We start from the raw sequence: 25,927 nt of genomic DNA on the forward strand, positions 1-25,927 counted from the left end.
TATATAAAAATGTAAACAGCATAAATAATATACAAATAAAAATAATAATAATAGGAGAATCAAGATGGTGGAGGAGTGAGTGGAAGTCACACTGACTTCCTCCCAGGAAATATCTGGGATTACAACTAAATTGTGGAGAAATCACCTGGAACAAACAACTGAACAATAGTGAGAGAGGAGCCTTTTACCCTCAGACAGACAGAAGAATCAGCTTTAGCACAACCTGACTGATAAGGAGTGTGGTAGAGACTTGGGAATGTGGGTGGGATGCCCACGGGCAGCAGCACAAGACAAATATTGAAATGGCCAGTTGGATCCCCCTGAGAAGAGCAGGGTCTAAACCATAAGCAGGGATCTCCAGCCTACAGCATCAGAGCCCCAAAAGTACACAGAAAACAGCCAGCCGCAAAAAGCGGCAGGGTTGCTCTCTGCCAGACATGGGTGGCTAGAGATGCAAAGAGGCGTTTAAAGGTGCAACACATACATTTTTATTTGCAGCCACTTACCCTGGGCTCTGGCAAAGGCGGGAGAGAAGAGTGGGCTAGCGATGCCTGAGGAGAGACTGCAGAAGGAGGCTTTGGGGAGAGGATTGAGGGGATAGCTGGCGGGATCCCAGTGCTGAGTCATCCCCCAGATGCCAGCAACCATCTTGCTCAGTCAAGACCACGCCCCTTAGCCCCGGGAGTGTGAGAGGACACAATAATCCTGCCCCCAGAAGGGGCTTTGCCCCACCCTGTGATGTCTCTAAGCCGACCTGCTGAGTGTGGAGTGACTAGATTAACAGCTGAAGGAGACAGCCACAGACAGTAGATTCCTGAAAGCCTCGAACAGACTGCCTAAGGTCAGACAGGGTCAACATCTGACATCATCAGAGGCAGATCCCGAAAGAAAAAACAACAGTCTCCTACCATAGACGTTCACACCACAAAGTCAGGAAGTCAAGACAGATCAATTTAAGAAGCAGAAGCAAAAGAGAAGAGCCTCACAGATAATGGGAAGACAAAGAAACACCCGCCAGTGGAAGGGAAAGGAGGAAGCCCCAGAAAGAGAACTAAATGAAATAGAGGCAAGTAAATTATCAGATATTGAGTTCAAAACAATGGTTCCAAGGAAGCTCAGTGAGTTTAGAGAGAATTACCAGAAACTACAGGGAAACAACTAGGAACTTGCTGCAAGCTATATCAGCATGAAAAAGGATATAGAAACTATCAATAAGAGACCAGAGGATTCGATCCTCTGCTTCATCTAGCCTGATTTTGATTCCTTCCACCGTGTTCTTCAATTCAGAAACAGTATTCTTCATTTCCTCTTGACTCTTTGATAGTTTCTATGTCCTTTTTCATGCTGATATAATTTGCAGTAAGTTCCTCATAGTTTCCCTGTAGTTTTTAGTAATTCTCACCGAGCTCATATAACCATTGTTTTGAACTCAATATCTGATAGTTTACTTGCCTCTATTTCATTTAGTTCTCTTTCTGGGGATTCCTCCTTTCCCTTCCACTGGGGGGTGTTTCTTTGTCTTCCTATTATCTGTGAGGCTCTTCTTTTTTGCTTCTGCTTCTTAAATTGATCTGTCTTGACTTCCTGACTTTGTGGTGTAAACTTCTATGGTAGGAGACCCTTGAGATTCAGTGGTGTAGTCTCCTTGATCTCCTGAACTTGCTAAGCTCTTTGGATGCCTTTTATGCCATTTATGTTGACTCTCTGGAAGGAACTGGGTTTCAATTGTTGTTTGGTGGGTCCCACCCTCCAGCTGGTTGACTGAGGGTCACTCTGCCCGCCACATCTTGTGTGTTTTTGTGCAGGTGCTGCCAGAACATAACCACAAAATCCAGGAAACAAACCCACATCTGCAAAAATAACTGCTCCCTGCAATCCCACTACCAACAGCAAATGAACCAGTATTAAAAGGATATAAAGAGATTAAAACTATGATAAGAAAGGAGGGAAATAAACTATTAATGTAAAATCTAATGACTTAATATGCACAAATTTGATGGACCAGAAATGAACGTTAAAAAGCTATGCAGTAAAGAAAATATTATTAATCGTGGAGAAGACCACAGTGGACTTCATCTCAGTAGCATCTAGTGTTTACCCGTGTTTTTTCTTTCTGCATCTGCCTCTGATGATGTCAGATGTTGACCCTGTCTGACCTTAGGCAGTCTGTTCGAGACTTTCAGGAATCTACTGTCTGTGGCTGTCTCCTTCAGCTGTTAATCTAGTCACTCTGCACTCAGCAGTTGGGCTTAGGCTCCACAGAGCGGGGAAGAGTCCCTCTTGGGGGTGTGGCTATTGTTCCCTCCTCACGCTGCTGCCAGTTAGGGGAGTGGTCTGCCTGAGCAAGATGGTTGCTGGCATCTGGGGGATGACTCAGCACTGGGATCCCGCCAGCTATCCCCTCAATCCTCTCCCCAAAGCCTCCTTCTGCAGTCTCTCCTCAGGCATCGCTAGCCCACTCTTCTCCCGCCTTTGCCAGAGCCCAGGGTAAGTGGCTGCAAATAAAAATGTATGTGTTGCACCTTTAAACGCCTCTTTGCATCTCTAGCCACCCATGTCTGGCAGAGAGCAACCCTGCCGCTTTTTGCGGCTGGCTGTTTTCTGTGTACTTTTGGGGCTCTGATGCTGTAGGCTGGAGATCCCCACTTATGACCTTGCTCTTCTCAGAGGGATCCTATCGGCTGTTTAAATATCCCTCTGGTGCTGCCACCCATGGGCATCCAGCCTGTCTTCTCGAGTCTCTACCACACTCTCTACCAGTTAGGTTGTGCTAAAGCTGATTCTTCTGTCTGTCTGAGGGTAAAAGGCTCCTCTCTCACTATTGTTCAGTTGTTTGTTCCAGGTGATTTCTCCACAATTTAGTTGTAATTTGAGATTGGTCCTGGGAGGTGGTCAGTGTGACTTCCATTCACTCTTCCATCATCTTGCCTTCTCTTGAAGTATTTTACTAATTGAATTTTTTCAGATCTTGGGAGGAAAGTTCATTAGTTTTGAGTATATTAATGAATTAACTATTTAATTTCACTGATATAAACTAACCAAATTGGAATTAGGTATGGTTCTTGTCCATTGGTTCTTTCCTGGCCAAATTGCTTGTGTCATCCACAAACAGAATAATTATTTCTTTAGTAACAAGTAGGTTGTGTTCTTATTTGAGAAATTGGTAATTAGTACTTCACATTGATAGCAAATTTTATCTTTCCTACCAAATACTTTAATGTTTGCATACTTTTTACTCTTTTCAATAGGAATATTTGCAATAAAGTATTGATAATGTCAGCCGACATACCATATAAACTATTATATATGAAAGCTTTTGTCTTATAGCCATTGCCAAGTCTTTTTCTTAAGGTGCTAGAACTAGAAAACAATACTAAGTAATATTATTTTAGGTTGGCTGTTGGTAAAGAAGTCCTCCTTACGAGAAAATGTTCTGGAACCTCATGTTAAATGATTAAAGAGGGATATGAATGCACCTCACCTTTAAAATATATATATATATAATATATATAAATAAAATATATAAATATATATATTTTGGCTTGAAACTTAGCAAGCCAAAATTAAATGAAAACTAGTAGTCACTAGCTTTTTTTTTTTTTACCAAGTATTTAGCATCCCACATTTTATCAAGTTTGAAGTCTTTAAATAGTATTACTATCGTTAATGAACAATTTTCAACATCACATGCAAAAATAGGTTCCCAAAAGTCACTGTGGTTATCTGAAATTTAAGTTAATTAAAAATAAATAAAATTTAAGATGTAATTCCTCAGTTGCAATAGGCACATTGCAAGTGCTTAGTAATCACATGTAACCATATCAGACAGTGCAGATATAGACTATTTCCATCATTGCAGAAAGCTCTATCAAATTGATTTGTCTGAGAATATTGGACTGTCAAATATCAAAACTATGTGAAAAGCTTTACTCCCCTAATGATGAATCCACATAAAGATAGAAAAGATAACAGAGCCAGGGTGCAAATGATAACTTGTCAATCACCTAATATGATATGTTGAGTCATAATTTCAAGCAATGTGGATCTTATCGCTTGACTACATTGAACAACAAAAGGCATAGTACAGTTCCCTCCTCAACCAGACAGTCTGAAACCCCCCAAGGTCCAAGTTACAGGGATATAAAAGCAAAATCTCAACCATTGTCAATCACTATTAAGTGACCAGACTACATTTTAATTAGGGTAAATACTACTGACTCAACTGCAGGCATCCATATGGAATGATGAAATAGGATACTTTTGTGAAGGCTGGTGATTTTATACAAAACAGGACTAGCAAAGGTAAAACAAAATGTAACCAAGGCTAGAGATAGTACATTTGTAGAGAATCAGAGACGGTTAAACACAGTTTGCCTTTATTGAAGAAAAAAAAACCAGTTGGGAAAAAAATTTATATGCACGTGGATCACAGGTGTTGATCTTACCCCACCCTCCCCACTCAAACTATCTAAATAGCCTTTAGAAGGAGAGAACTTTAAACCATGTATTGGAAACATAAAGGGTTTTCTTCCAGATACAATGCTGAAGACGTACAATGCTGAAGATATGCATTGCTGGATAATCTACATCTTGAGAGAGGGCAACTTGATCAGTAAATAAGGAAGCTCTAGCAAAACCCAATTTCTATCCCATATCTTAAAGGGGAGGAGCCATTTGGAGACATACCATTTCTTTTCCTGGCAAAGATTGATCTCAGGATGTCCCTTTATGGAACTTAACTCTTGGTTTTTCCCTTTCTCTCCTTTACTTTTTCTTTTTTCCCCACTCACTCATACCAGTATTTAAATGGGCTTAAGTTTCTTCCATCTTTGAAACTCCATCAGTCACACATTCACCTCTTTCCACTATCATATTTTTCCCTGCATCATCAAACTTCAAAGGGTTCTCCAAATTGTCTTCACTTTAAAAGCCTTCACAACTCAACTTCACTAAAACTTTGAGTCAACAAACAGTTGCTAAATCCTATAGGTTCCATGTGTTTGGGGTCCCCCCCCCCACTCCTTTTAATGAACATTTAAAATTAACCACTTTGTTCCCCTTTGAAAAAGCAGCCTTTTCTTAAACTTCTCTGATATCATACTCCCCCAGTCTTCCTTCTGTTTTTCTGGACATTCCTTAGTCTTCTTTGGGGTCCTTCCTCTGGTTATCTCCAGCCCATTTTCTTTCCTGAGCTTGTGCCAGGTGAGTGATTTCAGGCACTCTGAGGGCTTCAGATGAACATCTGTATTATAATGATTGCTTTTTTGTAGTTCCAACCTAGATCTCTCTTCTGAGTTTCCAGATACACATCTAGCTGGCATCTCCTCTTGGGTGTTCAAAATGACACCTGAAATTAGCGTGTCCTGATCTTGTTATGGGAGAAACTTGGTTCTTGCTGACGCAATGAACAATTACAGATCAGCAAGTCTATTAGTATGTAAGGAGGGTTTATTAGTGATATACTCTCATAGAAAAGAACAGGCCTTGCCAAGGTGGGCGGTGAAAGGCATAGGTTCAGGGAAGGGCAAGGTAAGGGCATCAGGTGCTTTGTTCTGAGGTCTTCAATAGTTGGCAGGATGGGGGTGAAGAAGTTACATATTGATTGGTGCCAGCTTCCCCCAGGGGGATGTAACTATCCAAATGTAGGTATGTATGCAGGTCTGTTAGCTGGAACCCTTATCTTGCTCTAGACCACATCTGTTCACCTTGTTGTAAAACAGATATGTGACAGGAGGCAGTTAAAGTTGAGGCAGTTTCGCAAAGTTATTTATTGGCTCTTTTTGTAAGCATGAGGAACGCCCTAGTAAAACAGACAGGGACCAGAGATAGTCAATTAACCAAAGTGGTTTTATGGGCTTCTTTGAGTGCTGTGGACCCTCTCCCACCTTCTAGGCCTTGGGATGAATACAGTTTCAAAAGCTTTCTTTCCTAGATAGTGTAAATGATACCTACAGAATTTCGAGGGCTCCCCTCCTCTAGGGCTAGCATGCTGTTTCTTGCGATGTTGGGACACCTGGCAATATTATTGGACAAGGCTCAGGGATACTGAGTTAGTGAGTGAGACATGTCTCCCTTCTCCTCCCTGGCCTGGTTTGCTATCCTATCTAATGATCTGAATGTATCTTCTTACCCAGAATTCATCTTACCTCCCTTATCAAATAATGCTATCACCTACCTAGTTTCACAAATCAGGAACCTGAATGTCATTCTTAAATCTCATTCCCTCATCCTCTGCAACCAAAAATCAGAAAGTTTTTCTAGTTTCACCATCTATTTCTCAAATTTAAGTACTTTCTACCATACCTACTTATACCATTTTAGTATAGGCCAGTGTAATTTCCAATCTAGATTATTATACCAACCTATTATTATATTCCCCCAGTCAGGTCTCTACATTACCCAGTGTTCTCTTAATAAACTCAAACCTGATTCCCTCCCATCCTTAAAACCTTTTAAGGCTCCCTATTGCCTTTATCTCAAGGTAACTGTCATAGTTTACAAGTCTATTCTAGACTTGCCTTTACGTTTCCACTCCTTGTTCCCTAAGTGGCTGCCATACTTACAGTTCTCTGCATAGCCCATCCTCACCTTTGCATGTGCAGCCTCCTGTGCTGACAATCTCTTCCACCTCCCTCTACCACAAACTTCACCCCATTTAACCTGGCTAATTTCTGCTTATCCTTAAGACCTTGTTTGAACATCATTTTGCTTCTGGAAATGTCTCTTGGCAACGCTTCTCCTCAAAACCAGTTAGGTAGCAGTCTTATGTGCCCTGATAATGTTCTGCCTCCATCAGTGCACGTTAATACTGTTTACTTGTTTGTAACCCTCAGTGGCCAGGAGTCTACCCAAGAGCAGGCATATCTTTTTCACTGATTAATCATCTGGTACACAGGTGTGCAATAAATGTTCGTGTGAATAATTGTTTTAATCATGCCTTTTTCTTTCTTTGTTTTCTGATGTTTTGATAACTTGGAAGCGCGCCTTTCAACTGGCAACCTATGTCCTCCAACCACCTTCTTTACCAAACTCTTACAAACCAGACGATATTCGTCGGCCCTAACTCCAGGGCCAGGTACCAAATAACTCCGGACAGCCCCTACGTCCCAAAATCTGCTGAAATTATTCAAACTCGCCAGTCACAAATAAACTTCCTTACTCTGCCTCTCCCATTCTTTCCTACAAAAACCACAAGAAGTCTCTTATCCATGCTTTCCCCTCGCTCCCTCTGCCTCCTGACCCACCCAGGTGCTTCCCCGTGTGGACTTAAAATGATTGCGAATGCTACGTTTAGAATTGGTTTAGTAAGAAATCTTTTGTGCATGTGGACAAGAACTAGAAAGAAAAATGGGAGGGGCGGATACAGGTTTTTTCCAGATTTCTGTAATAACATCAATTAGCACAGTTTAATGCCCACCGTGAACACAAAATCCAAGGCGAAAATTGGGTCGGAGGAGCAGAGATAACAACTTGGTCCTCAACAGCATCTCTGAACTCAGACGGACGCCACGTGAATGAGTAGAACTGGTTTAGCTCGACCTCACTTCTTTAGAAGCCGGAACCCCTGCGAATCGTTTGAACGTTTTCCAGTCGGCAGTGAAAGCGCAGTTCCGGCCCTCCCGGAAGTTGTCGTACAGTAGTTTCCGGGGCAGTGTGAGGTATAGGCGCTCTCGGAATGGGTCGCAGCCGCAGCCGCTCCCCGCGGAGGGGTGAGTCCAGAAGCATTTCGAAGGGTCTGGGGCTCGGTTGGAGGTTTCTCTTTTTTTAAGTGACTAGGACAGCAGAGACAAATCCCCTACTCCTGAGAAAAGCGGTGTATGTGTAGGGGGTGGGGCGATGTGGATGAGGGAACGAACACCGGTTTTTAGAGCCATGTTTTTCCCCTAATAAATTGGCGTTTCACTGACTATTTGTCAACCTCCTATAGTAACTCTTGTTATTCTTGTGACTGGCTAACTGAGAATCGGACCACGGTCCCCTCATTTAATTTCGGGTCAAATGTGTGCAAGTCATCCAACCTTTCTGAGACCGAATTCCCGTAATTAGACACTGGAGGTCCTATTACCTAGCTTTAAAAACTGATGGGAGAATTAATGTCACATTCCATAACACTCAGCATGTGGTTAGGCCTGGATCTTAAATGCTCCATGTTAGGCTCCTCTAGTTTATTGTAATAGGGAAGTTGATACTTAGAATTTTGCGTCCAAGGAGTGCACGTCAAAGGTCTGCTGGTCCCCACGGCCATAAATGAAGCACAGCGATGTAAAGCACACAGGACTTGGAGCAGAAGATCTGACTTAGAGCTCGGCTCTGCCCCCTGTCACTTTTTACGACCTTAAACTGGTCAAGACCTGATGTTCTTAAAAGTTAAATGGAGCTACGATCCACATATGGCTATTGAGCCCTTAAAGTGTGCTCAGTCAGAACTACGAAGTGCTGTGTAACTGTAGCACCAGATTACCTTAACTTCCTACGAAAAAGAAAGTAAAAAATCTCAAAAGTGTTTATATTGATTATATGTTTATAATAGTTTGGAAATTTTTATATATTTTCAAATAACATTCTGTTAAAATTAAGTTCACCTGTTTTTTACTTTTTTAATGTGGCTACTAGAAATGGCTCGCATTGTATTTGTATTGGACAGCGCAACGGTAAGTATTTGAGGTAATTTCGGCTCTGCAATGTTGTGTTTGTATTAGAGCGTAGGCGGTCCCGGTCCACCTCTCGGGAGAGAGAACGCAGGCGCCGAGAAAGGTCGCGGTCCCGGGAAAGAGACAGGAGGCGGAGCCGCTCTCGATCCCCGCACAGAAGACGTTCCAGATAAGTGCAAAAAATAACCAGGGGTTTTGCCACGAATCGCAGAAAAACTAATTAACTTTGTTTTTTATCACTTATAAGGCAATTTAAGTGTCATGAAATGAGGTAATCCTACCTCATTCTAACCCTAACATTCCCATTGGTAAATGGGTTAATAAGTCTCTACTCATAGAGTTGCCTTCAGGAGTAAAGAGAAATGATAAGGGAAAAGCACTTAACATGGTCCTTGGCAAGGCAAAGAAATAAGGGTTTGTTTTGTTTTATATTAACTTTTTTGTGATAGTGGTTTATTCACGTATATAACCAAGAATGTGAGATCTTGGAAGAACCTTAAAATGAACTCTTGATTCTTAGGAAGCATCAATTGCTATTTAAGTCACCTTTTTGTGTGTGTATGTGGAATTGTTAGAAACTGTGTAGTTACATTTTTCTGCCTTACAGAAAAATTATTGGCCCTAACTAACAATCTGGGCCTAGGCAGAACCTTCTAACTTCCTTTTCTGTAAGAGCTGGACCCATGGTTCTCTGGAGCTTGGCTTTTCAGTCTTTACCTTTCAGGCACTTGTTTGCATCTGTGCTGATTGACACAAGTGGCCAGGTATGTCTCTGTTTCTGACATCTTTACTTATTAAAATATTAGGTCCCCAAGGCGACATAGATCCACATCTCCTTCCCCTTCTCGACTGAAAGAAAGAAGAGATGAAGAAAAGAAAGAAGCAAAAGAAACAAAGAGCAAAGAACGTCAGATTACTGGTAATGTTATTAGATAAATAACTGTAAGGAGACTGCAGGTTTGTTTGGGTAACTTCAGTCATTTTGATAAAATTATAAAAGTGTAATTTTTTAACATTGAAATATATTAAGTTTTTTATAGTATTCATTGCATATGGTTTTGAGATTTTGTTTTAATTGTACTTTAGTGAATTCCTGGTTATCTATGGTACTCCTGATATAGGAAGGAAGGTTAAAAATGTGAGCATATTCTATTTTGAAAGTACCCTCCAAACAAGTGTCATGTCTGATATTAAAGGTGGTCCTGCCTGAAGGCTTCAAGTGTGTTCTTTTAAGCAGTCTCTTCTTTGGAAGGTAGAGAGCACATTCCTTCCCTGCACCGTAAGCTACATTGGGCCCAAATTGAAGAGGGATTTTTTTTTGTTAGACTCAGGTATTTAACTAATTGTTTTATATGTTCTCTGCTGGGAAGATGGAATGCCTATTAATCTATTGCCACCTTTCCTTTTATATATATAAACTGATAAGAGTTTTAAAAATTATAACTTACTTTTGCAGAGGAAGACTTGGAGGGCAAAACAGAGGAAGAAATAGAAATGATGAAGTTAATGGGATTTGCTTCCTTTGACTCCACAAAAGTAAGCAAAATACGCAGCCCATTGAGCATTCTGAGTTGAATTAATTCATTATGACTGTTCCATTTTTCCATATTCTTTTACTATTGCTAGTGTAATTTCTTCCATTGATACAAGTTTATCCAGTTAAAAGGCAATAACTATCTGTATGAAGGGCTTTGATGAAAGCACAGAGAAGGAAGCAGTGAGGTGCTGTTAGAATCCAGGGAGTGTTTGCCTGGGATGATGTTGAGTTAGATGTTAAAAGGCCAGTACAAAAAAGAGGAGGAAGGTCATTGAAGTAGAAGGAAGAGCTCATGAAAATGCCACGTAGGCATAAAGGAGCATAGTGTATTGTGGGAAGTTCAAATTCAGTGACTGGTAAAAGGATGTTGATGGGCTAGTGGCTACAGTGAGGCTGGAAATAGAGGTAGGAAGCAAATCACAGAGGGCTTTTGCTACTCTTAGCCATGTTAAGGAATTTAGAATTGATTCTTTACGTGTTGAAGAGAGAATGCAGTGATTTTTAAGAAAAGGAGAGAGAGGATTGTATGTGTGTTTTAGAAAGATGACCTAGGGCAGCACTGGAGCACAGATGGGAGGCAGGTTAGACTGGGGTCAGGGAGAACTGCTGAGTTGTGCAAGTGAAAGATGATAAAGGCCTGAATTGACAGGAGGGGCTGGAATGTTGAAACCATTCAGGAGCCTGAGTTAGTGGTGGTAGGAGTGGGAGCGAGCAGTCAGTGATGGCTCTGAGGTGATAGGCTAAAAGACTGGGTGGTAGGGTTAACCAAGAAAGGGCTATGGGAAAGGGAAGGGTTATGAAACAAAAGAGGGGAATTCAGCTGCCAGATAAAGATGACATTGGGTAGCTGCACACATATCTCATAGATCAGAAGGTGGTGGAGTGGAGATTGAATGCTGTCTAGCCTTCATCATAACACTGGAAAGGATAGGGAAATGGGGGAGGAAAAAGGGAGGGATTGTGGAAAGACAGATAAAGTCAATTATAGGGAAGAAGAGAGGAGAGAGTAGAGAGAGAGACAGGGAGATAAGGGTAAAGAGAGAAATAGGGGAGAGGGGTGTTGGGGAGGGGAAATGAAAGGGGAGGAGGAAGGTGGGAGCTAGTAAGGATACACAGAGGGAGAGTGTGTGTGGAGGGAGAATATACTTTTAAAACTTCCCTTTTGTAGAATTTTAAGTCTGTTTAGTTTTATAAATGGAAATTGAGATTTTAGAGAAAAATAATCCACTTGTTCTTATTTTGTATTTCATTGAGTTGTGATCAGAGTGGTGTAATTTCACATGCTGTAGGAGTTTCTAACCAATGTGATTGTGTAGGGCGCACATGTTTTTTTAAAATGACAGTATAACCCTGGCTGGTGTGGCTCAGTTGATTGAGCACCCGCTTGCTAACCAAAAGGTCACTGGTTCAGTTCCCGCCAGGGCACATGCCTGGCTTGCAGGCCAGGTCCCCAGTTGGGTGCCTGCAAGAGACAACCCATCTGTGTTTCTCTCACATATTGGTATTTCTTTTCCTCTCTTTCTCCCTCCCTACTTACCTGGCAGGGGAGATACCATGATCATGAAAGTAGTTTTCCCAGGGTGAGCCTTATCCTTTGCATTCCAGATGTACTGACCCCTATGATTTCCCCAAAGGTGGGAAACTGACTGCGTACTTTGTGGGAGTAGGGGACTGCGTTTGCATTCTCCCCTGGCAAAAAAAAAAAAGGACAATGTATAACTAAGGCATGACTGTTTTGAAGTGAGAAAATTAAGACTCAGCTCTTATTCTCACAAATGGTTATGTAAACCCCATTTTGGAGTTTAATGCAGTTTATCTATCAGCTTTTTTCCCTTGAATATTTGTTTTCCAAAGAATATTTTATAAGTGAAACAATTTACTAATATATATGTAGGATGCATAATAATATCTCTGAAGTAAAGCAACGATAATTTTATTCTTTTTAGAAGACTACAGAGGGAACTTATCAGAATTATTTTCTTTTTTGAGGAGTGGGGTTACAGTTGCCCAGTGTTTGAAATTCCTGAGAATCATATGTAAAGATAAAATCTCACTTTGTTTTAAAATGTAGTCTATACTGTAGATGTTTATTTATAAAGGAAAAATTAGGTGTAAATTTATAGATCCCATAAAAATTATGGAGTACTATCAGAACAAATGATATCAGTTGTTTTTTAATGACATCTACAAGGATGCTAATTTAGTTTATATGCCATTGGTTTCATATGATTATCACTTATAAGCTCACTTGTGTTTTTCAGTAATGTGTACCTTGTTATATTTCATCACTGATCTATAATGGGACCTCTTCATATACCAGTATAGTCATTTATTTTCTCACATTTTAGAAAAATTTAAAGTTAGGTTATATTTATTAATGGATCATTTTTTATCACATTATGTAAATGAAAATAGGGCTATTATTCAAATCCACAAATAGTTTTCAAAAATTATTACGACTTTAGCGATTGAACTTAGTAAAAATGTAAGCATTATTTACTTTTTTTCCCAACTCATGCCTACCTTCTGTTCTTTGAGGTCAAATCATACACATCTAATAATTTACCCAGTATTCTTCTCTTCCCCAAAATGTAGTGAAAACAGGAATAGAAAATTAAGACCAAATATATTTATTTTAGCCCCACTTCAAATATGTACCTCATTTGTACAGGCCTTTAGGCCAGTGAATAGGAGTCCTTTTTTTACCCTCACACAGGTGTCTAATAAGTATGCTACACAGATAGGGTACATTCCCATGAGTAACAATAGGGGAAGGAGGAGGTTGAGAGAAGGTGGGGGTGTGTGTGTATGAAAGAGAGAGAAAGAGAAAGTGAGCAACCAGTGATACTCACAAACTTAGCAGTCGTTTTCTGAGCACCTGCAAGTTCAATGGCCTAGGATATGAGAATGCAAAGGTAACTCACAGTCATATCCCTCCATCAAGAAACTGTCAATCTCTTAGGAGAAATAACATCAAGTGTATACTGTACCTCATGATGATGCAGGTTGGAACATGGAGGGTATGGTGAGGAAAACCCAGTTAACATTTGCTGGGACCTAGAGAAGAGGGCCATTCCTGCCAGCTGGGTCATTTGAATTGCACCTTGAACTATGTATAAGAACTGGACAGTTGGAAGATTGGATGGGAGTTGAGCTTGTGATTCAGGCATGGTAAACAGCAGGTGGTGAGTTAGTGAGTTAACTTGGCTGAATCAAAAGACTCATAAAAGAATTAATGAAAAAGAGGGTAGCTACCACGTGAGAAAAGGCCAAGGTACAAGTGACACTCAGCAGTATCATCTGTTTTTCTGTATTCTAATTTTTGATTTAAAAATCCAAATTGCAAGGTCTGTGTGATAAATGGGACTTAGGTAAATGGTGACTGATCTAGCCGTGATTTGAGTTTTTCTAGATAAGCTGTCCTTAACTTGTAAGTGGTTTCAAAGAATTCTTTGACCAAAAAAGGTTAGGATTTGCTACTCTATTTCCCTGCATGCTTTGCATGTAATACATAAACCACGAATGTTTGTTGTTTGAATATTGTATTATTTGCTTACATGTGACTCTAAAAAGGTGCACAGAGTTGTAATACTTGCGAGCTCATGGGATAGCATCAGGATCTGAAAATTCTTTCTCTCATTGGACTGCCTCATTCTTAGATGTATCTTGCCATTTAAGTGTGTCTGTGGGGTCCAGCTCTTTTCATCAAGGCATTTTATGTATCCTTCTGTTTTTATATTTGTTTATTGCTTTTCTCCAGGGAAAAAAGGTGGATGGCTCTGTAAATGCCTATGCCATAAACGTGTCTCAGAAGAGGAAGTACAGGTATGCATAACCCCCATTATTCAGTTTGAACTGATGATATAAATTATGTGCTTGGGAAAGAATTTATTATGGGATAATTGTGTTTGTAGGAAGGGTAGCAGTTTTCCAAACAGTTCTTGTTTTAATTGTCCTTGCCTATAGGCTGGTGTATTAATTTCCAATTTGTCTGTGAACTAATAATTATTATAGAGAAGAGTAGTTGGCTTAATGTTTTAGGACTATATAGATAGTTATTTAAAATACCATTTTTAAAAAGGCTTTAGGCTTTAATTTCATTATAATTATAGATTTAAAATGTACCCCTCCTGAATTACTTACCTAGATTGATTATGTAAGGATTTCAATGTAAATACAGTCCTTTGTTAAGCATAGAGATTTTATTAATACCACAGGACAAACCAACTCATAGTTGAAATCCGAATGAATTCCTGATGAACGGAAGAGTCAAGACAGCTTCAAACATTACCTCCACCTTTATTGCTGATAAAAGAATAACATTCCAGTTAATTTAGATATGAATAATGGGCTTTGAAAATGCTGAGTTAAGGAACCAGAATAATCATCAATATTCCTTTGTAAAGTTACCTTCAAATAAAGTTTTAGGGAAAGAGCGGGATGTCAGGCCTCCAAGTGGGAACCTCTGTGTTGTGTGCAACAAAAGAGCAGTTTCAAAATGGGTAGTGTTGAGAAGGGCAAGATTTTTGTCCAGAAGTGTGCCCAGTGCCATACTGTGGAAAAGGGAAGCAAGCACAAGACTAGGCCAAGTCTCCATGGTCTGTTTGGGCAAAAGACAGGTCAGGCCCCTGGATATTCTTACACAGATGCCAACAAGAACAAGGGCATGACCTGGGGAGAGGCTGCACGGATGGAGTATTTGGAGAATCCCATCTAGTATATTCCTGGAACAAAACCAATCCCCGCTGGCGTTAAGAAGAGTACAGAAAGGGAAGACTTGATAGCTTATTTCAAAAAAAGCTACTAATGAGTAGTAGCTGGCCACTGCCTTATTTATTACAAATGTCTCATGACTTTTTTTTAATGTGGACCATATTTACATTGATCTCATACAGTAGAATTCAGTTCATTTCTGGCTCATAGAACATTTATTTTGGGAAGTTCTGATTTAAATAAGATGGGCTTGTGGTTAAATGAATATGATCAGCTTTTTGAATTTTGATGGTAATTTTGGTTCATCAAGTGCTATCACTATTTTTCCCTTCTAAAAAGATGATTAGACTTGACTTTATGTTCAGCTTTCACAGAGATGGTGAATGCCATCCCAGAATCTGTAGGAGACTGGTTTTATATTTAGATTTATGTAGCTGGTTATATGAACATGTGTAAATACTGAGGAAATCCCTTCACTGTTTCTTAAAACAAGACTCGCTTGTGTTTCAAATTGTGTTCATTAGCCTGTTAAAAGGCAAGAGCTGTAAGATAAGCTGGCAGTGTCCATTTTATCTTTTAGGTCCTAACTATGCCAATTTAATTAAAATTTCCTGTATCTAAACCGTTGCCTTTTACTTAAAGGCATTTTAGTGTGGTTCATGTAACATATCAAATAAAGAATATTTAATGCTTCTCACATTTTATAAATGATCTACAAGGTCAGATACTTTTAAGATTCAGTGTGGCAAGATGGAGTAGCAAACTTTGTGAATCCTTTAAGTCAGACTAAGTTATAATTCAGAATTGTCTTGAAGAGCTATTCAAAACAACTATAGAATTACTGTATATGTGTGTGATTGGTAATGGTACTTTTGCCAACTCAGTAGAAGGATTAAAGTGGAGGAGAATAGATCATCAACACAAAAGTGTGATTATGTGATCATATGGTTTAAGATAATTAAAATCCAGATTAAAAAATAAAGTTTTATAGAGAAAACCAGTATCGTATGCAATCAGAATTACTTGATGGGTACCTATTTTAGAGATCTCTTTCCTTAAACTAGGTGTTTAGTGTTATGTGAAATAAATAAAGATTTTCAATTCATTTTTTTAAAAGTCTGTGGGATATTCCAAAATAGTTTTGAAAGTACATTTCCATACTTATTTTTGGATTTTATGGAAATCTAAAATGCTTTGGCTTATTTTGAAAGTAAAGTAGTCTTTTCTTAATGTACATTAAGTAATCTTGAATACTTCTTACCCTACACTTGGCCATCTTAAAGGTAATTTATAGGTTTAATCTCTGAAGCATGTCATTATTTTTTGTAAAGGGAGTCCAGAATTTTTTTAAATAAACATTGAATTTCTTTCTACTTGTCGTAGGCAGTACATGAATCGAAAAGGTGGATTCAACAGACCTTTGGATTTCATTGCATGAGAATTGAAATGTTGAAGAATGATTTTTTTCCCCTCATTGTGATCAGAAGAGTGGATTTTATATTTTATATTTCATATGCATCAAAATAGGATCACAGTCCTTCCTCCTTGTAAAGTAAGAAAATTTTATTTATGATGTGTGCCGTTCACTTATCCTGCCTCAGAAGAAGAAAGGTTAAATAATTACTTTTTTTTCTTTTAGGAAATATCATTTGGGGCAATCATTAACCCCATTTTTTTTTTTTCCCTTATTCCTGTGGAAGCTGTATATGTCTTCTTTTTGGATGCTCATTAGGACTTTCTTAAACACATAAAAGTAATTTGGATGTAAGTTACTCAAATAAAACAATATTTGTATCCCTTTGTATTTGATAACTATTTAATTACCACATAAAAGTATCTTCCTAGAAATTTTGTTTTTTTCATACATAAATTTAGATATCATGATTCTTAGTTTAAAAATTAGAAAAATGAAAACATATAACTGGATTTTTTTATCTTCTGAGGGTTTTTTCCTTCAATACTATTTATTACTTTCTCCCCCATTTAAAAAAAATACATGCTTATTTAAAAGAATGGGAGAATGCAAACAGTAAAAGAAAAGCCAAAATCACTCATAATCTATCCCCAGAAGTAATGTTACTATTTCGGTGTATGTCTTTCCAGGTGCCAGTGGGTGTATATTTCTCACTTGCATCCATGAGATCAGTATGTATATGCTGTTCTCGTTTGCTAATCCTTTTTCCCCCATGTGTTGTGAATATTTTTTAAAGATTTTATTTATTTACTTTTAGAGAGATGGGAAGGGAGGAAGAAAGAGAGGGAGAGAAACATCAATGTGCGAGAAATACTGTATTTTGCCTTATATAATGCGTTCCTGCGTATAATGTACATCCATGCTTTAGGCCCAAACTTTCAGGGAAAAAAATCTTTTAATTTTTTAATTCAATTTTGTATTCATTTATATTTAGATACTTGTTTTTTGTATCATAAAGGAATTATAGCATTTATTTTTTAACATTATGGTACAAGAAATTTTATGTAACAATTACAAAACACAAGAACAGATACAAAGTATTTCAGGTACTACCCATGCATAATGCACATTCTTATTTTTCCCTCAAAAATTTGGGCAAAAAAATGCACATTGTAAATGGCAAAATACTGTACATCAATCTCTTGCCTCTCGCACACCCCCAACTGGGGACCTGGCCCACAACCCAGGCATTGCCCTAACCAGGAATTGATCCAGCGACCTTTCAGTTCGCAGGCCAGGCTCAATCTACTGAGCCACACCAGCCAAAGCAATTTTTTAATATTCTCACATATTCTCTGGAAACTTAGCTTTTAGTAGGTACTTGGTTGTAGCATAATTTATCATTAACTAATTCTTTACTTTGATGAACATTGGCTTCCCTCCCATGATTTACTGTGAGTAGTATCTGTGTTACAGGGTTAGTTCTTATATGTGAGATAAAGGTGGGGGAGTGTATGTGTGCATGTGCATGTTTTAAGGCTCTTGATATATGGCTAGAAAGGTAAGACTCAAATCTCACTAGCAAACCATGAGCATTCCCACTTGTGCACTAATATTGGGTGTAATAATTTTTTTAATGTTTCCAATCCGATGAGTAAAATACTATTTGTTTTTTGGGTTTTTTTTTAAAAGATTTTCTTTATTTTTAGAAAAAGGGGAAGGGAGGGAGAAAGAGAAGGAGAGAACAATCAATGTGTGGTTGCCTCTCGTGTGCCCCCCACTGGGGACCTGAGCCACAACCCAGGCATGTGCACTGACTGGGAATTGAACCGGCGACCCTTTGGTTCACAGACCGGCGCTCAATCCACTGAGCCACAGCATCCAGGGCTTGGTGTTTGGTTTCAATTTATTTAATTTTTAGGGAGGAAGAACATTTTAAAAGCATGTTAGTCATTTATATTTCTTTTGTGAAATGTTAATTCCAGATCTTGGATATATTTGCATTTTTACAAGCTTTTTCTTTTGGAAGGAAGCTCTTTTTATATTGAAGATAATAATCATTACCCATTCTGTTTCACATTTCACTGATACTTGACACTCTGTGGTTAGGTTTTAAATTTGAGTTTGTTCTTTTTCTCTTTTTTTTTTAAGTAACTAATACAAACACAATTCAGACAGCATAAAAGGTATACATGTTGATCTAATTGTGTATCCTTTCCGAAATATTCCTCAAGTACACAAAGATATATCCTATTTTTTATTCACGTGTAAGCAAACTTTACACACTATTTTGCACCTAACCTTTTTTCACTTGTACATCTTAAGATTGTTTCTTACTAGTACATGTAATATTGCCACTTTTTTCTTTTTATCACCAAGTAGCATTTATTCCAGAAATTTAGAGAGAAATAATGCAATTCATGGTGTCAATGTGGCTTCTCCTGTATATCCTGGGTTATAGGACTCTGTAAGCTGGTCTTCAGGTGGTTCTTAATGATGGTTCTGTGGTTTAGCTGTAATTTTGATGTGGTCCTGGGACGAGGTGAGCATAGCGTTTACCTACTCCACCGTCTTGCCAGGAAGTTCTGCCTCTTTTTTTTTTAAAGGGCAGCAATTATAGTCCGTCGTAGGATAGACTATAATTTGTTTTAACTAATGCCCCATTGAAGGAAATTCCAGTTGTTTCTAATCTTACTATTTTTAAAAAAGTTCTATAATCACTATTTTTATAAGTACATGATTTTGTAAGTGTCTTTGGCTGGATTTTTAAATCCTTCATTGCATTTGAAACTTGACCATCTATTATAGTTCTTCAAAAGTTCTGGCAAGTTACTCCCCAATAAGAATAGTTTGACTGCATTGTGTAACAGTATGCAGAGCACCTTAGTTCATTTAATCCCTGTGAAATATAGCAGGTATTATTATCTCCATTTCCCAGTGGAAAAAGCTGAGGCTTTTCAGACCATAAAGGCAGAAATTTATACCAATAATGACACCTTCGGTGCCCAGATATTTGAATGTGCGACATCAGTTGCACAGCTTGTAGTACCCATTGCACAAGTGTCACTCCCTCAGACAGTTGGGTTATTTTGCTTGGACTTTTTGCCAACTGAGCTAAATAGAATCCCATACCCCAACTCTCCAAAATCTTGTGTATCTGTAGATTGTCCATGACCAGGATTGTTTCTAACCACATATGTGCACACCCAAGGAGATCAGACCCAATCGTTTTAGTAGGAAAGCTAAAAATTCTGGAATAAAATAATATATCCCAAACTGAATTACAGGTCTTTGGATTTACTAACCTTAGTGTGGTGTTAGTAAAGGTTTGACCTGAGATTTTCAAGGCATCATATTTTGTAAAGAAGTAATCTGAGAATATCTGGTAGTGCAATAGTTTTGTATTCCAACTAACACCAAAAGAAATGGAGAAGGAGGAAGTCTGAAAACTGAGGTAAGACACCTCCGATCTTGAAAAGCCTTGGTTTGAAGGATCTTTCATCCATCAGATTGTCTGATTCTGTAGGAGTAACCAAGGTGGAAGGAACATTCTTGTTTTCTTCGAACAGGCCACTGCCTCTCAGCAGGCATAAATTATGCCAAATCTTCTATTTCTAAGTATCTAATTGTTAAGAGTGTTCCGGGGTTCCATCCCTGGACTTTCCAGTCTCTGCCCATCTATTTGCGTGACTACAAACATCTGTCTTGGTCCTCAAATTTTTACTTCCAGCCTGACCATTTTACTGAATTCCATGCCTAGGTGTGCACCTAGATTATTAGACATCTCAAATTTCTCTCATTTCCATGCCCAGCCTTCTTTGAGGCTTCCTCATCTCAGTAAGTGGCTGATTCCTCCACTGACTTCCTTATTCAGACCAAATCCTTAGGGTCATCCTTAACTCCTTTCCCCAATGTAAATTTTTTTGACTCTATTTTGGATCCACTTTTTTTTTTTTGTTCACATCTATTGAGGTATAATTGACATAAAATTGTAAAATATTTCGAGTATACATTGTAGTGATTTGATAGGTTGAAACTGTTCCCCACCTATACTAACTGAAGCCAGCCCCCTGCCAGGACTGCGGTAGCCTCCTAATAGCTCTCCTCTTACTGCCTCAGTTCATTGCAGCGGAGGTGAACTTTTTAAAATGTGCATCAGATCACATTGCTCCTGCCTCTGGTATTTTTCTGTCACTTAGAATAAAGTCCAGTCCTTACTGGGGGCCAGAAGCCTGAACAGTCTGGACCCTGGCATCCCACAGCCTCGCCCCATGGCTACTGCACTCCGTCAGACGGCTGGCCTCCTTGCTGTTCCTTGAGGATGGGTATGCATCTGCCTTGAGACTTCCTCCTCCTGAAATGTTCCACCCCCACAAACAGCCCTCCTCCAGTTTTGCATGGTAGCTTCTCCATGTTGTTCAGGTCTCTGCTCAAAATAAGGTCGTTCTTGAACACCTTATCCAAAATATCAAACTCCCCTTCCCTCCCTTAATCCTGTTCTACTCTTTATGTTTAAACAATTGAGATAACATGAATCCTTTTAAAATATACCATTTCAGTGGTATATTTTAAAGGAATACTTTAGAATATTCATAGTTATGCATCCATCACCACTAATTCTAAAACATTTCATCACCCCAAAAAGAGATTGTACCCATTAGCAGCCATTCCTCATCCCTCCCTACCACAGAAACCACTAATGTACTTTGTCTGTAAAGATGTGTTGAACCTGGACGTTTTTATATAAGTGGATATTTCATGTAAAGGGAATTATACAATAATTTAGTCTTTAGTGTCTTGCTTGTTTCATTTAGCATAATGTTTTGAAGGTTCATCCATGCTGTAACATGTATCAGTACTTTATTACTTTTTGTTGCTGAGTAATATTTCTATTACATACCATATTTTTATTTATAATTTATCAGTTGATGGGCATTTGGGTTGTTTCACATTTTGGCTATTAAAAATAATACTGTTGTGATCATTCATATACAAGTTTTTGTTTAATTCCCTTGGGTATATAACTAGGAGTGGAATTGCAGTCAGTCATACAATAATTCTGTGTTTAACTTTCTGAGGCACTGTCAAGCTGGAGCAGCTGCACTCTTTCACATCCCCACCAGGAATATATGGGGGTTCCAGTTTTTCCACATGTTCTGCAAAGTTTCCTTTTCCTTATAGCTTATTACTGCCTGACACTCTGTGTACTCAGTTATTATTTTCTGGTTCTTCCACTAAACAAGAAGAAATGGAGCTTCTGTCTTGTTTGCTGCTGTAACCCCAGCACCACACAGTGCCTGGCACAGAGTAAAGTGGTCAATAATTATCTGTTGAATTTGTGAATATAGTTCAGTGACTTCTTCTCACTTGGCAAGTTTCCTTGATTTTTATGTTAACCTTTAGGTACCAAAGTAATAAAGAGACACATTTTCGAATTTAAAAGCATCGCAAAGCTAAATCCCATCTGAACGGTGCTCCTCAATCCTGGTCTTATTGCCCCTTCTTTGTACTCTATTTTTCCAGATGTTTGTCTATGCACATATGTAAGTAACAGAGTTAGAATTGGAAATGAGGAAAATACACTGTTTGGGATTTTTTTTAAGTACTAGTAATATGCTGTAGGGCTCATTTTACAACTAATTATTCAATACTGCCTTGGAGATCTTTCCATGCCTGAATAAGGAGACCTTTTATGTACCTCTACCTTTTTTTTTTTTTTTCAGCTGCTACATAGTGTTTTGTATAATATATAATAGGCTTTCCAGAAGGTATTCAGCCATAGAACATGAAAAATAGAGACATTTATTGAAGAAGATACAACATACAAGAAACCATTGTGCACAGGACAGTGATGCTTCAGTCTCCTTCACAGTAGCACCTTGGGACCTCTCACAGTTATCCAAATCACCATCATCACCTTGTCGTATTTTCCTGAATCTCATTGATGGTCTGAAATCTCTTCCCTTACAAAATTGAACAGTCTGCACCCTGGAGCTCCTTACAAAGGTGATTTTAGTTTTGGGAAAAGACACAAGTCACAGGGCACCAAATCTGGGCTGTAGGGGTGCTGAGTCACCTAGGTGATTTGACGTTTAGCCAAAAAACTGCACGAGATGTGATGCATGAGCAGGTATGTTGTCATAATGAAGCTCTCAATTACCAGTTGCCCATAGCTGCAGCCTTCTAAATCATCCTCATAGTTTCTGAGAAGGAATGTTCAAGCTTAACACAAAATTTGATGCAGATTTCTTGCTGTACTCGCTCAGTCATTTTGAATGCAACGACCACAGAGTACACAGGCTCACTCAACAGCATCTACCACCCCCACTGACTAGTACAGTGAGGTCATCATTGTTCACACACATGCATTCCAGTCTACTCTCCTTGGCTGTCCGGTTACATCGACGTCGTGCAAAACATTCTCATATTAATGATGGCTGGACTTTTTACAGACAGACCTTTTTTCCACTGTTTCTTTAGCCATTGTTCTGTTTTTAAAATGACTATAGAATAACTAATTTTTGCAAAGCAGTGTTCTTAGAGGTTTTTAAAAATTAATATATTAGATATCATGATATTGGAGTATCCAAAGTAGCCACAAAAAAAGGAGAATGATGTTATTGAAGCAGGAAATTCCAGTCCAGATTTTTAAACTTGGAAGAAAAAAAAATTAGTTCCTCAAAAATTCATTCTAAAAATTTTATTTTATGTCATAGTGGTTTGGAAGTATCAAACTCTGTTACAAATAAGATGTTTTGCTTCCAGTTTTGGAATGTTTCAGACATTTAAGGACTATAATACACCAGTTTTCTTTTCCCTGCCACTCTGAGGTACTTACTGACTGAAGAATTAGCTGTCAGAACTCCTATTGCATTTAATAAACCTGCTCCTTACTCAGCATTTACATACTACCCTATGCCCAACTGGAGTATGTAAGCCTCTCAAAGGCAAGAGACTGAGTCTTAGCTTTCTACAAGATACAGTAAAGATAATCTGATGGGTTATATAGGTATGTCTTCATGTTTCCATTTTCAACCTTTTTACTTCCTAATTCTATTATTTGATCATTTTTTAAAAGATTTCATTTATTTATTTTTAGAGAAAGGGGAAGGGAGGGAGAAAGGGAGAGAAATATCGACATGCAAGATAAACGTCAATTAGATAACTCGCACACCCCTGGGGCCCTGACGGGGACTCCAGCAAGTGCCCTTTCAGTTTGTAGGACAAGGCCCAATCCACTGAACCACAACAGTCAGGGCTTAGGTGATCTTAATGCCTGCTCGAAGATATATATGGTAAATTATTGTCATCCCATATATATGCCATGACACAAAACGATTTAAAATTCTGGTCATAAAATTTAGATTCAAACATTCTGGAATTACTAATTTTTATTTTGGGTGTTGTGCCCATCGGTCAATGCTTATGTAATGCCTTTGAGGTTCTAGATGTTGGGGGTTAGCACTTCTACTTTGTTTTAGGATTTTCAGTTTTTTTCAAAACTTGTATCTTCAGATTAGATTTAACTAGTCATTGTGTGCATTTGTGTAAAATATTTTGTAGAAAAACAAAACCTTTGTTTTACACTTACTGCTTGATTCCAGTAGATGGCACCAAATACCCTTTAAAGTTCTTGATGATGCAAATTCCTAGTTGCTATTGTTCCACCACCACCACCAGGGAACAGTAACGGTCCATTCTTTCATCTAATTCTCTGATTGTTACATAATTTTGTATTTTTTTGGGTAGAGTGTAAGACCTGTTAGTATTTAAATTATTAAGTTGCTTTTTTTACTCAGATTTCAACATTTTTCTCCTTTTTAAAATTTTTTATAAGTGATTTTCAACTGGTGATTCTAGGGGAAGGATTGTGATTCTGAAATGGGACTAAGTGAAAAGAGTTGAGGGTAAGAGAAAAAGAGTAACGAAATTCTGAATGATCATAATAAAAGTGAAGGGAAAATATAACAGTATACAATATCAAAAATTAAGGTAATAAAAGTGTTTTTACTATTATCAGTTTTGGTACTTTAGTAAAATTGTATTTTCAAATGTGTTTTACAAGTAACTTGAAATTTAAAAAACAGTCCTTAAAAATAGTCTTTAAAATTGTTATATTCCCATTCTTATTTCCAATTTTTTGTGTTTTGAAAACCTTACCTTGAGTATGTGTATTTAACAAGTGTTTTTATAAAGAATGAGCTTTTAGATCCAATTAACCATTAAAGCCAGAAAGTGTTTCCTCTATGGTGGGCATAGTTTACTACGTTTATGTTATTTTAATAGATCTGTCAAACATAAAAAAGAATCCTTTTAAATTTTCCCATCATAATTACCTTAAATGCTTTCTTTCTTTTTCCCCATTGTTTGAGTGTCAGTGTTTTGTGACTTGGTCTAGAAATTTATTTCTTAATTGTATTGTCTTTAGAACAAACTACCAATAGGAGAATTGGTATCATGGGCTATGGGTGAAACAGATTAAGATTTAGTTCCCCTCTGTTTGGATGACTAGGATAGTCATTTGCAAAATGTAGATAATTAACCTACCTGGGGGTTGAGGATTAGAGATTAATATGTATAAACTACATTACCTGACACAAAGTAACCTATTTGTCATATATCGGCAACAATTAAAAACTTTCTAAACGCTGTATTCAGGACTCTCAACCAAGTTTTATTTCTACTTTTTAAGATGTCAGTGTATTAACAGTCCTTGGGTCTCGAAATAACTTTTCATCTCAAATCTTGACAGGTTTATGAAACAATCCTTAATAAACTTTTTAGTTCTACACATTAATATTGGTACCACCCCTTCACACAAACAACGCCATTTATAGCCTTCTTGAGAAGTGAGTTTTGTTTGTTTTTTAACATTTTCATCTAGAATCAGAAGAAAGGACCCTAAAAGAGATTTAGGTCAAGGTATCTCGGTATTCAATGTCATTCTGTAGGTACAGGAAGTTTTTGAGCTTTTAAACGCCACTCGTGTGAGGGGATAATTAATGCCAGCACTTTGGGTGGTGGAGAGTGCCTTTGGAGAGGAGCTCTGTACTGAATACAGCTGCCGTATTCGAGCGCTTTCTGAGAGAAGAGAAAACGCTGGGAGGTCAGCATTTAACTAAAAGCCAGGCTTTTTCATTCAAACCCCACAGCTACGTGGCGCCCGCCGGAGGCTGCCAGCATCGCAATCCATTCAGAGGGATTCGCTGCGGGGCACTCAGCCGCCCGGATCCCTGGAAGCCTTGGGACCTCCGGGGCCGCGACCTCCAGACCCAGGGCTCCGACCCCGAACCCATGCGGGGCAATTTGCCTAGGGGAGGCGCGGTTCCAGCCTCACACTCAAGGGACGTCCGGCAGGTCCCCGGAACTTTTCCCCTGGGACAGGTCCTGGCAACAGGTCCTAGGGAAGGTCAGGAGGGGCCGGGTGGAGCCAAGGCCCGCGACAGCGGGTGAATCAGCGCCGCCCGACGCCCTGGTCGCCCTCCCAGCCTACGCCGGATCTGGGGAGAAGTGGGGGCTGCTGACCACCAGCCACTCAGGGATCGCCCGGCTTGGGGAAGGGTGACATCACCGTAGCTGGGAGGTTTCGGAAGGCTTCGCCAATGGGAGACA

At 38.8% G+C, this 25,927-nt stretch overlaps 1 protein-coding gene, 1 non-coding gene and 1 pseudogene across 5 annotated transcripts; all 3 read left to right on the plus strand.

Annotated features, from left to right (window-relative positions):
- Positions 1 to 7,640: 7,640 nt before the first annotated feature.
- SNRNP27 (small nuclear ribonucleoprotein U4/U6.U5 subunit 27) lies at positions 7,641 to 24,325 on the plus strand. 4 transcript variants are annotated; one of them, XR_008530852.1, is made up of 7 exons: positions 7,641 to 7,709; positions 8,700 to 8,818; positions 9,456 to 9,570; positions 10,108 to 10,187; positions 13,949 to 14,013; positions 16,285 to 16,453; positions 22,039 to 24,325. XR_008530852.1 is itself a non-coding variant. In XM_054593596.1 (6 exons), exons 1-6 carry the CDS (start codon positions 7,676 to 7,678, stop codon positions 16,337 to 16,339), a joined length of 468 nt encoding a protein of 155 aa, XP_054449571.1. In that variant the 5' UTR covers positions 7,641 to 7,675; the 3' UTR covers positions 16,340 to 16,681. The 4 variants fall into 4 exon arrangements, 1 of the variants encoding a protein (XP_054449571.1); XR_008530853.1 differs by lacking the exon at positions 22,039 to 24,325 and adding an exon at positions 20,515 to 21,310; XR_008530854.1 differs by lacking the exon at positions 22,039 to 24,325 and adding an exon at positions 16,541 to 16,681.
- LOC129086869 (U1 spliceosomal RNA) lies at positions 11,718 to 11,880 on the plus strand. Its single transcript, XR_008530862.1, has one exon. It is a non-coding gene; the product is annotated as a U1 spliceosomal RNA (small nuclear RNA).
- Positions 14,551 to 14,995, plus strand: LOC129086813 (cytochrome c-like; annotated as a pseudogene).
- Positions 24,326 to 25,927: the final 1,602 nt, after the last annotated feature.

This window comes from Pteronotus mesoamericanus, unplaced genomic scaffold (assembly GCF_021234165.1).
Source record: "Pteronotus mesoamericanus isolate MK-2021 breed Mesoamerican mustached bat unplaced genomic scaffold, CSHL_Meso_final scaffold_45, whole genome shotgun sequence".
NCBI classification, from domain to species: Eukaryota; Metazoa; Chordata; class Mammalia; order Chiroptera; family Mormoopidae; genus Pteronotus; species Pteronotus mesoamericanus.

Coding starts and splice junctions, on each gene's coding strand:
- SNRNP27 (XM_054593596.1), top strand. CDS start 7,676: ATGGGTCGCAGCCGCAGCCGCTCCCCGCGGAGGG. Junction 7,710..8,699: donor CAGCCGCTCCCCGCGGAGGG/GTGAGTCCAGAA, acceptor TGTTTGTATTAG/AGCGTAGGCGGTCCCGGTCC. Junction 9,571..10,107: donor CAAAGAACGTCAGATTACTG/GTAATGTTATTA, acceptor TTACTTTTGCAG/AGGAAGACTTGGAGGGCAAA.